General features: G+C 50.0%; 1 protein-coding gene across 3 annotated transcripts in view; it reads right to left on the reverse strand.

Moving 5' to 3' along the window:
* Nucleotides 1-12,406, reverse strand: part of GFRA2 (GDNF family receptor alpha 2) — a 138,153-nt gene that overhangs the window by 52,154 nt on the left and 73,593 nt on the right. For all 3 annotated transcript variants that reach the window (XM_049631508.1, XM_049631506.1, XM_049631507.1), the window contains exons 5-7: nucleotides 4,000-4,109; nucleotides 3,109-3,249; nucleotides 576-748 (exon numbers count right to left, since the gene is read on the reverse strand). In XM_049631508.1, the coding sequence (XP_049487465.1) occupies nucleotides 576-748; nucleotides 3,109-3,249; nucleotides 4,000-4,109 (424 nt within the window). The remainder of the gene's footprint in view (nucleotides 1-575; nucleotides 749-3,108; nucleotides 3,250-3,999; nucleotides 4,110-12,406) is intronic.

Raw genomic sequence — 12,406 nt, forward strand, 5'->3', positions numbered from 1 at the left:
AGTCTCCCTCACATCTCACATAAGTCCTGGCACATAACACATACATAATACATGCTCGATGACTAGGTGGATGGACAGATGGACAAACAAATGAACATCATGGGTTTTGGGGTCTGATGTAGGTTTGAAATCTTATTCTACCACTAACCGGCTGTATGACCTTGGGTATGTTACCTAACCTTCTTCTTGGGTCAGTTTCCTGTGTACAATACATGAAGACCAACACCTCACTTTGTGAAAATTCAGTGAAGTAGGCAGAGAATCTGCTAGCATAACACCTAGTAATTAGCAGATGGTTAGTATGTGTTAACCATTCCATTTCCCTGGCACCCCGTGTTTTCTAGCACAATCCAGTGCTTCCTACTTGTCAGGTGAATGCCTAGGGAATGTAGGCACAAAAAAAACTAGCTCCCAACAGCTGTTCCCTGCCTCTTGGGTCCTGACCCAAGGGCAAGAACTTGCCAGTCCCATCCCTGATCCCCAGTGAGCTAATTTCCCACACCCGCCTCTCATGTCCTGGTGTTTCTCTATGCCTTCAGCTTGCCCTCCCCAGTTGCAGAGCCGTGTCCCCTCACCTGGACAGATGTGCAGGTGGTGATGACGCTGGTCCCCAGGCTGGTGCTATCACTGAGGTCATCTGGCAAAGAAGGTGTTTTCTCCACCCGAGGGGCCTGCGTGGCCTGGAATGAGGGGCTTTTAGGGGAGAGGTTCACATCCGTGCCGTTGCCAAAGGCCTGGATGGCATTCCCTGTGGGGGGTGAGAGCAGGTAGGCACAGAGAAATCAGGGGCTGCCTCCATAATTTCTTCCCCTCACATCCTAATGCTGCCTCCCCTGTAACAGCCCAGAGCCGGGGACAGGGTGTGGCTTGTCCAAACTTAATTTCTCTGGAGTCCCCTTTCAGACACTACTGACATCTCACATGGAGAGAAGAAAATAGCAAGAGGGAGGTTGCAAAAGACAAACAAAAGAAAGAAATGTGGAGCCCAAATGTCCATCGAAAGCTAAGTGACTTAAGTTGGTCAGAGAAAGACAAATACCATATGATTTCACTCATGTGAAATTTAAGAAACAAAACAGATGAACACAGAAGAAAAAAAAGAGACAGGCAAACCATAAAAGAGACTCTTAACGATACAGAACAAACTATGGGTTGATGGAGGGAAGTGTATGGGAAATGGTCGATGGGTACTAAGAAGGGCACTTGTTGGGATGACCACTGGGTGTTGTATGTAAGTGATGATTCACTGAATTCTACTCCTGAAACCAACATTACATTATATGTTAACTAACTGGAATTTAAATAAAAACTTGAAACATAAAAAAAAAAGAAAAAGAAAAAGAAATGCAGAAGAGGAAGGGAAGAGGAGAAGTGGGGTGGGGAGCCCGGAAGGAGGCAGCAGGCCGGGCCCAGGGCGGTGATCACTGGCTTCTCTGTAGCATCCTGTGCTGCAGACCACCCTCCACTTCAAAGCGTCCCCCATACCAATCCCCCATCCCCACCCCTGCCCCACCCCTGCCCCACCCTCCAACCCCCACACAGGTTCTCCTGGCTCCTCTGCCACCTCAGATGCTTCCAGGTCCTGCCAATGGCATTCCAAGAGCCCCAGACTCAGCCATCTTCCACGGCGGCCTCACCTACTCCCACACCATCAACACCAGTACACTGAAGACTAAATAATGGGACTTCTTGGACCAAACTATTCCCAAGACATGACCCTGGAACCAAGTGCCTCCAGAAATCTCCACCTCCAAGTCCCAGATGCACCTCAAGTTCATCACATCTACGCCCCAACAAGGCATCGCTCCCTCCTGTTGCATCACTGCTTTCTGCCCATGTTTACAGTCTTGCAGAGGTCATCTCTCCCCACCCAAGCCCCCCACCATGCTTCCATGACCGCCCACTTGCCGGCAGTTGAGCCCATCGCCTAAAGATCTGTGCACTCCATCTCTCCTCTCTCCTGCCCACCACTGCTCCGGCTCAGTCACACCGGCCTCTTTGGGAATAGCTGCTCCCCCACTTCTGAGTACACTGGTGTTGAACCACCTGTCAGAACCACAGCCCCAACCCTCCACACCAGAACCAGAGAACAGGCCATCTGCATGCTGGTCTGCCCACAATGCCACCTGCTGACTCTCCTTCAGTGACCTGCACCCCCACCTCCACCACCTGTAGGACCATAAGATCCTAACACTTTTAGGACTGCAAGGCCCTTCATGAGGAGGATTCCCTCTCCCTGTCCAGATAACCCTCAGCGTCCTCATGCTCTACAGCAAGACTCCATAGTCCACAGTTCCTGCAAGCCGCCCTGCCAAGGGTGGACTGGTGTGCCCTCCCTGCCTTGTCAGCTGACAAATGCCCACTCTCCCTCAAGGGGCCAGCCTCTGAGGAGCTTTCAGGGCCTCCTCCTCCAGGCTGACTGGTATCACTAGTCTGGGCTCCTAAAGTGCCCTGTACTGACCTCCACCCTAGTATCACTCACTCCATATTGTGGTCACAGTGACCCCCTGACAGTGTGCCTCCATCAGACTCCACACTGCTCAATGGCAGGCACCATGGCTCATCTCTCTGAATCCTCAGTGCCATACAAAAAGGGAGGATGGACTGACGGATGGAAGGAAGAAAAGACAGAAGGAAGGCGGGAGATTTTCAAGTGGGTGGGTGGCAAGAGTGTCAGACTGAAAAGAGCGAGGCAGGCAGACTGTGGCTAACCTCTCTCTCTAGCCTTTAGTTAGCAGTTTGGGACTTGCAAGTCACCAATTCTAATGGGAAACAAATCCTTAAGGGGACAAGTGACAGATGCTGAGATACTCATCATACGGCTGTCCCTGAAGGAACCTGGCTAAAGCTCTCAGGATAACAGACCAGAAATCTTCGACCTTGGCCTGACATAGGCTCAAATCCTCCGGTGGTAAACTCAGGCTGGCCTACTGACTATTCAGTAGGATGAGTCCCCAAGAGCACAAAACCCAAGTTCTCCGTGGGTCACTGGGGAAGCCCTGTAGATTATCACTGGCCATCCCAATGGAGAGAGAAGGGCATGGCAAAGGCAGGCCTCCAGGGCCCCTCTGGGACTGAGAGGCATGGGGAGGGCCTGCTCGGACTTACGGAGGCACGGGTTCTCGGTGAAGTCCCTCAGGAACTTCTCACACTCCTCCTCCATGTTCCCACTCCCACGACAACTGCACCAGGGGGACACCACGATGCCAGTGGGGTTGGAGTCCACGTAGTTGGGTGTCATATCAAACCCTGGGCAGGGAGAAAGGGAAGGCAAAGGAAAGAGGAATAGTGAGGCCTTCTCTTTGGGTCCCAGGCCCCAGACACAACAGAGAAGAGGCTGGGGAACTCTCCTTTCCTCCCACCTGCCCCCTCAAATACACATACATCCCAACTCAAACAAACGGACCGTTACTATCCCAGCGACCATGCAGCCATGGCCACAGGGGGCAGAGGGGTATGGACACTGAGGACAGAGCAAGATAGCAGAGGAGCTATCCCGGAGTCACCACCCTGCCCCCTGCTTCCCTGGGCCTTTGCCTTCTTCACCAGCAAGCAGAACCTGTGTTCGAGAGCCAGGGAGACTAAGGTTCACATCCTGGGTTTGGATCCCAGTGCCAACATTTACTAGCTAGGGGAACTTGTGCAAGTGACTTGACCTCTCTAAGCCTCAGTTTTACCATTTGTAGAATGGAGATAGCAACTCCCCCCTAGTAAGTACTGCTATGAGAATTAAAATAAAACAGTTGGTGTAAACTGCTCAGCGCGGTACCTGGAAACTCCAAACCATGTAATAAATGCTGCTTTCTCATTTCAAAAGCCTTATAAGGCCCTTGGGGCCCTCCTCCCCCCATGATAAAAGGTTGCCTTCTCCTCTGGTTTCCCACCACAGAGAAAAGCGAGCTCAGGCTGTCCACTCTCTGGCCCTGAGCCAGGCCCCCTGCCCATGGGGATGGGGCAGCCAGGAGCCACCAAGAGCCCAGGTGCACGGGGGCGGCTTACCAATCATGCCAGCGTAGGAGCCCAGACACGCCTGGTAATTGTCGGCAGGGCAGCTGGTGAGCGTCTGGTAGGAGGCACGACAATTGGCGTGGAAGTCTGCCAGCCGGGACCTGGTGTCAGGAGAAGACCCAACAGAGAGAACGGTTTAGTCTGGCTGCCTTCCCGCCTTTTCTCCAGCAGAGCGGCTCCTGCCTGCAGGTTCCCAGGGCAGGAGGAAGCCAGGAAGATGGAGAGGAACATGGGGGGAACCAAGCCTTGAGGGACTTCAGGCTGGGAGCTCCTTGAGGGCAGGACTTCCTGGAGAGCCAGGTACACAGTTTAGGAACGGTGGGCTCTGAATGGATCTTCCAGTCAGAGGAACACAGACAGAAAGAACCTGGGGTGGGTTTGCCAAGAATGCCTGGGACCAAGGAAGGAAAGCTGGGCTCTGCTTTCTGCTTGACCACAGTCCTGGGTGACCTTGCCCAAGGCCTTCAACACATCACTCTTCCTGCCTGCAAAATGCATACAATAATCCCTGCTCCAGCTACTCCCAGGATCCAGTTGAGGGTCAAAGGAGCCAGCCCCCCAGACAGGTAAAAAAAGAGTCCGTCTATGGTGAGACACCCATAGGCTTTCCTGACAGTCCTCTTCTGAACCAAGTCAGAGCAAAGCTTCCCCTGCTGTCCTTCCAACTGCCCCTTGGGCAGAATCAGCCCTTTCTTGCCCTGGTGATATAACCTGCTGTCACCCCTTTCTCTCTGTTGGCCCCCATAATACTGCTTCATAACTATGTGGGCACATCCCTCCTTGACCGTGAGTCACCTGAAGGCAAACAGATGCTCTCTGGCCAGGGTCTGTCTCCAGCACCTGATGTGGAAGGTCACATGGAGCCCAGAACACCCAAATCTAACCCACCCTGGCACCCTGGCTACCATCAGCCTGGCCATCTCACCTCCCCACCTGCCATCACTTCCTACAGGTGAGTGCCCTTTGCCATGGGGTCTTCGTGTATCATACCATTTGTGTCTCACAGAAGCCCCAAGTAGAGAGGAATATGGTCTCATTCACTGGTATTTTCCCAATGATGGGCACACAGTAGGGCCTCAACAAATAGGTGCTCAGTGAGGAGACTGTGGTAGCTATAGGAAGGACCAAAATGCAGCCCTTGACTCCCTGCCCCCACTCTCTCCACGCCATAAGGCACCTCACAAAGTCATCCCAAAGGTTGCCCCAAGTTCAGCTCCCCTGATCCTCCACTGGAACTCTGTCCCACCTGAGAAAGAAGCAGGCAGAGAGAGACCAGAGGTTGACAGAGACCAGGACAGCCTGACAGGAACACTCTCAGAGCAGGCAGTTGTGTGTGTCCCACCATGGTACACATTCTGGTTTGTCCTGGGGACAGGGTTTGGGGGAGAGAGAGGAAGCTCTGCGGAGGAATTCAACCCCAACGATGTCTCATGTGTCCCAGACCCTGCAGCCCACAGAAGTGTGGGAGACAGAAGGTGATGAGCACCGAACTGACAGGGGACTGGGGTTCACACTTCAGCTGTGCCCCTAATTCACTGGATGACTCAGGCAAGTCCTTCCTTCTCAGGGACTCGGTTTCCTGGTTTATCAAATGAAATACAAAGTGCTCTCAGTAAAAGATATTTTCACAGTCTGGGAAGATGAAAAAGTTCCAGAGATGGAGGTGGTGATGGCTGCACAACATTGTGGATGTATTTAATGTCCCTGAAAACCATACAGTCAAAAATGGTTAAAATGGTAAATTTTATGTAATGTATAACTTATCACAATAAAAATGATTTAAGAAAATAAACTTACACATCCATCCATTTATCATTAAATCCTCACAAACACTGAGACCTGAACTCTGTGAGATCTGACCAGGATTGTTGTTACTATCCCACTTTACAGAGGAGGACGCTGAGACTCAGAGGAGCTAAATAAATTGCCCAAGATCATAGAGTTCCTGAGCAGTGGAGCCAGGGCCCCGCCCCAGAATGAACAACAGGGTGGATGCCCTTTCTGGGGCAAAAGCCCCTGAAGGTCTTTCCAGAGCCAACATTCTGCGTCCCTGAAAACAGGAAGCCTGCAGGTGTCTTCCCCCTCCTTCCTACCCTCTATCTCCTCACCACCCAACACCAAAACAGGGAGAAACAGCATTTCTAACCAAGACTTCAGTCCCTGCAGAGTAAGACTCAGTCTTAAATGGTAAGAGCAGCATCTGTCCCACCGTGCACCCCACATGTGCGTGAAGACATTCTGACAGTGTGAGTGTGGTGGCCTCTGCCTACCTCCTAGCCTCCAGAGACACAGACTTTAATAGGTAGAGGAGACCTGGAGGCAAGCAAAACAAAAGCTCTAGGCACCTGCTATGGGCTGAATTGCATCCTGACTCCCAGTACCGTAATGGGACCTTACGTCAGAATGAGCTTTTTGCAGACGTGACCAAGATGAGGTCACAGTGGATTAGGGTGAGCCCTCCAGCCAATGACTAGTGTCCTTAAGAAGGGAGAAGAGACGCAGACACAGTGAGAATACATGTGAAGATGGAGGCAGAGACTGAGCAACGCCCCTACAAGGCCAGGAAGGGTAAGGTCTGCAGGCAATACCAGCAGCTGAGAGAAAGGCACTGAGCAAATTCCTCCTTCAAGCCTTTGGGGAACACAACCCAGCTGACACCTTGATATGGGACTTCTGGCCTCCAGAACTGTGAGAGAATACATTTCCCTTTTAAGCTCCCAGCTTGTGGGACTTTGTTATGGCAGCCACAGGAGACTCGTACAGCCCTTCAGGTACTTCACTGTCTGCTTTGGCCAGATGCCTCCCTCCAAAAGGAGCCAAGGGGATGTGGTCAGGCCCCAACACTAAGGAGGGCTGGGCTGCAGGTGCGCAGCATGAAGCCAGAACCAAGCTCCTGCAGGGTGTGGGGCAAGGAAGGTGCTAGACAACAAGCAAAGCCACCAATTGTCATCTCCTCCCCACCAAGAGGCATTGAAATCATCTCTTAACCAAAGTACATGAGTACGTTCCAAAGCTATGTGATCACACTAGGGCCTGACTCCCTCCTAGTACCCCCGCAAGGCCCACCTGCAGTCCTCCCCCACAAAGCCCTTGCTGACCACCCCAGCTGTGTGGATTTCTCCCACCTCTGTATTCTAGCTACACACATGGTCTGGACCAGGCAATTTCATACTCAATTGTATAAAGACACTGATACTGTCCTATTTGGTCTCTCCAACTGTTACCTATTTTCCTAGAGTGTCAGACTTCACTGATTTCTTCATTCCTCCTCCAAACATGTATTGAGCCCCTGTCACGTGACGGACAGACAAGGCTGGGAAGGGCAATGTCAGAAAGGAAATCCCAGCTAATGGGGTCAGGGCAGAGTACCCACCAGCCATGGCCCAGAGCTTAATGAGAGGTACGGTTGGCTCGCCCTCCAGTGGGAGCACGCTGCCCACTTCCCCTCTGCAAGGTTAGTTCTCCACTCATTGACACTGGGAACCTTGAGGATCTTGCCTAGCCCCACCATCCACAAAGCCCCTCAAAATGTCACTGGGCCCCACGGGCTGGAGAAGGTGCAAAGCATGAGCAAGGAGAATGTGACTGTCCACAAAGATAGGCCACTGGAGATGAGATGAGAGAAAAGGAAGCTGGGAACTGGGAGGTTCTGTCTCGCGGCCAGGCTCTATTACTCACTGGCTGTGACTTTGGGCAGGTCTGTCATGTCTCTGAGCTCAGTGGCCCCAGTTATCAAATAGGGTGAGTCGTGCCTGCCAATCTCCCCCCCACGGGGCTATGTAAGACAGCTGGAGAACTCAGAGGAGGCATCACCTTATCTTTCTTCTCTATCCAGACATCTTGTCCCCAGTACTGTGCCTGCCAAACACTGGCAAGTGCAAACAGGGAACAGGTTTTCCTCGGTCTGGGATAGAAGGAAAACTACCTGTTCAACCTGCCAAGGTAGGTCTGGTTCCCACACAAGGCAATGCGGGCATACCAGGAAGAAAAGACCCCCATGCCCTCTCCCTTACCACAAGGCTCCAGGGTCACCCTGCTGGTCCCAGGTGAATGATGGCTTCCCTACCCCACCATCACTCTCCATGCCACTCTGAGGACACAGGAAGAGGAACACCAGCCCCCAAAGCATACACAAGTCTCCTTTGCCAGACCCGTCTAATGCCATGGCCTACTTCCTTTAAGCAGGCCCTCCAGCTCCATTCAGAGCACAGGGAGGAGAGGAGGTAGGCCCGGGCACAGCAGCCATCAGAGGGGCAGGTGAAGGGAAGGGCCATAGCTCAGCCTTCTGTTCCTCCATCTCTCCATTCTTAGCATCAAAGTGATCTTGGCAAGAGAGAAGGCCAAATGGGGCCAGTTAGGGGGATGCTGTGTCCAAGTCTCCAGAAGGCCTTTGATTGCTCAGATTCTCTCTGTCCCTCAAGACAGGCTGATGTCCACGGCAGCCAGCTCCCTCTGTCAGCATCAAAGACCAAGTGACATCAATTTCCTTCAAGCTGGTGACACGCTAGACTCCAGCCACTATGTGAAGCAGCCACATAAGCGCTCCCTACCCAGCCCTGGAAGGCGCATTCTCCAAGGCAAATGTTATCCTTTTCATAGTGCATGGTGGCCAGCCAGCTGGGGCTCTCTATGCCCTCTCCGGGCCTGATGCTGCTCCTCCCTGCAGACCCCATGAGGTCGCCTCTGGACTCCATTCTCACACTGCTAAGAAGACTTCTCCTTGGCCCATCCCCATCACTTTGCAAATTTCCACCTTTAAGAACCCCCATAGGAAAGAGGGCATAAAAGAAAGCATGAGAAAAAGAGAGACAGACAGACAAAGAAAGGCACAGAGAGCCAGCAAAAGAGCAAATATGAACAAAGCCAAGTCCATCCCAGTGAGATCAAGTGAAGACTGCCAAATGAGCTCAGGGCGGCAGGTGGCTCTGTCCGAAAAACACAAACCATCTCTGGGCTGGTTTCATTAGCAGCTGTAGCCTATTCAATCACACAGAAGCAGCAGGAGAGGCACAGAGAGACACTTGACCCCCAATTTGATTAAACGGTTGCCAGATTAAATATAGGATGTCCATTTAACTTGAATATCAGATAAACAATGAATTTTTTAGTGTAAGTATATCCCATGCAGTATCTGGGACATACTAATATTAAACTAAACATAACTAATACTAATACTAAGCAGTTTTTCATCATTCATCTGGAATTCAAATTTAACTGGGTATCCTGAATTTTCATTTGTTGGATCTGGCAATCCGATTTGATTAGGCAGATGCGCTTCTACAGAGGGAAAAAGAGGCAAGGCTCGATATGCAAAGATCAGCCATACAAGCAGACTCTCTATAGGTTAGTGGTTCTCTAAGTGTGGTCCACAGAGCAACAGCACTGGCATCAACTGGGAACTTGTTAGAAAAGCAAATTCTCCAGGCCCACCTCAGACATACAAGATCTGAAATTCTAAGGGCAGGGCCCAACAATCTGTGCTTTAACAAGTCCTCCAGGTGATTCTGAGGCAGGCTAAAGTTTGGGAATATGGCAATCTACACAGACTGCAGAGCTGGGCTTCGGGGGGTCCTTCAGACCCCACCCCCTGGTCTCAGCTTTAAACATCCCCACTTTATGACCTAGCCATGGAAGAAAATAATGCTTCATACCAGGGCCTGAGAAGGCTCCTCGTTACATGGCAAAGAATGCTCGTATTTGTGTACACACACACACACAACAATCCCTACACAGACATACACTTACACTTGGACACACACTTCTCAGTTCTATGCTTTGGTCTTAGCCAAGAGAAAGTACAGGCACCTGTAATCAGTGAGACCATCCTTGATCCAAATTCTAAATACCTTCCCAAACACATATAGTTTGGGAATACTAAAATATAATACAAGGTGAATTACTCCACAGAACCCCAAAGCACTCCAATGCCAGACAGTACATGGCTTTTTGGCGTGTTCTTGTCAGCTTCCCAAAGTTCCCATTTATCAGATTATACCTTTTACACTGTTGCCATGGAAACCAATGGTTTTCTATTGATAGTCTTAAAAGTGAAGAAGGAGAAAAGGGAGCTAATATTTATTGAGGTCCTATTATGTACCAGATGCAGTTACCTCATTGAATTTTCTGAACAATTCCACAAAGTAGACACATTCCACAGCAAGAACACAGCAGCTCTGAGAGGTAGGCCACACGTACCCTACAGCCAGAATACCACGACCAGGCACCTGCTAACAAGGATAGGGTCTTTTCTCTGGCTGTGCTGTCATGATCCTCCACTGCTAATGATGATTCCAAAGGCAGCCACCAGCACTGTCCTCATACAAACGAACAGGGTACTTGAATATTTCATGGAAGGGAATAGGGTTTCCCAAGAAGTGCAAATTACTCATGATAGGCCTCATAGACAACTTATGGGAATGCAGAGAAAATGGCTTTAATAGACCCAAGTGCCTCTGGAATGGCTTTCTGAGGTTCTCTCCAGCAGTGCAGGGCTTGGTTAAGTGCGTTCAATGTTATGTGACACTGAGAAAGGGGAAAATGGATTTCACCCATGTGGCTGCTTTCTGACACCTCCAGGGCTCACTGTGGACAGCCTGGTCCTCCGTCCTTTCCTGCTCCTCCAGGAGACTGCCACCACTTGTTTCATGAAATCAAGTACCAATCCGGCTTCCTTCCTTTCTGTTTTTTCTTCAGGTGTGCAGTAAACATTTATTCTACCTGCTCAGAATAGCAGCTCCCCTGGGAGTGGGCTGAGGGGAGGGACTCCCACCTCCAGCCAGGTAGCTCTAATAAAGGCTGTCAACCATGGCACTCTACTACCTGGGCCAAAGGTGGACACATGACCCAGGCTGGGCCAACCATATAACTCTGTCCCCAGCCACACAGACTAGTTTAGGGATAAGGAAGTAACACAAGCTAGGCTAAACAGGGTGTTTCCCTGGGGTTTTCCTAATGGAGCAAGCAAGGATGACTATTCTTTTCTCTCTGATTATGAGACACCACAGACATGAGCCCAGATGAATCGGGCCATACTCTAGCCTCACGGTCACAAGAAGAATAAACATGCAGCTAACCCGCAGAGAGAAGCAGAAACAAGAGACAAGGAGAGAGAAAGGCCTATTTGTATTTGAGTCCTAGAATCTACTCCTGCCCTTTCTAAATTTTATTGGAAGCCAGTAAATTCCTTTTTAATTTCCTTAAGGGGGTCTCTGTCACTTAAAACAGAAAAATTCTTGACTAATGTCTAGCTTCACTCTCTGATTTTATATGATCTTCTCTGCCCACGTTCAAAGGAACCAAAAAAAGGCATACACTGAAAAGGACACAGATCAAAAACCAAATCCACAAAGGGTCTGACTAGCCCATGTGAAAGAGCCAGGATTACAGGAGTACCTCAGTGAGAGCAACTTGGAAAACAGATGTTAATAAAATTCATGAAGGAAGATGGACCTAGCCTTAGATTCTTTCCCCAGCTTAACTAGAGGGGAATGGCTCAGATGGATGAGCCACAGAAAGCAACGCTGCTATTAAAAACGACAAGGACATAGATTGTGCCAATATATGAAAAGTCAAACATGAAATCACGTGAAGGGATTAAAAATCAGGAGACAATACAGTTTGCATACCCTGGTTGCAAACAGGGGAAAATGGTAAGCGTATAAACTAACAAGATGCAGAAGTAAATTTCAAAAGATGCTAATAGAATACACTGTTTGTTATGCTCTCTTTTAATAAAGTTGCTTTAAGATTGTAATTATTTCTTCAAGTTTAATTGAACAAGGCCTCGGGAATCCTGTTATTATAAACAATGATTTTTCTAAGCTTCATTTAGAGAAAGGGTTATTAGTTCCAGGAACATCAGCAAATTTTACTGACCCTCTGTCCCAAGACAAAGAGGCTGAGAGAGAAAAGCTACCATCTCAGAGAACTGGCTCCTCCCTCCGGGTAGCTCCGATACCTAGGCACTTGCAGGTTGGAGACAGAACCTGGTGCCAAACTGGGAAATGCACACCAAACCCTTCTGGACATGACCACGACCCCAGGGCAGGCTGCCACACGTAGAAATGTTTGCTCTCCTCCCACAGGAGGTCCTGAATTCACGAGAACCCCTCTCCCCTCCACCCAGCCAGAAGCACACTCAGCCAGAAGGTCCAATTTCCAACATTATGCCATACTGACTGGGTTTGAGCTTTGGCTTAGCTACTCACTAGCTGTGTGACCTTGAATAGGTCATTAAATCTCTCCAGGCCTCCATTTCTTCAGCTGGAAAATGGAGGTAACAATAGTATTTACCTCATACGGTCATGGCAAGGTCTGAATGAGATGTCCAATGAGCAAATGTACGTAAGTGCTTGGACAGTGCCTGGCATGTAGTGGATGCCCTGGCAGCGCTTGCTGC

Source organism: Panthera uncia, chromosome B1, assembly GCF_023721935.1.
Source record: "Panthera uncia isolate 11264 chromosome B1, Puncia_PCG_1.0, whole genome shotgun sequence".
In the NCBI taxonomy this organism is placed as follows: Eukaryota; Metazoa; Chordata; class Mammalia; order Carnivora; family Felidae; genus Panthera; species Panthera uncia.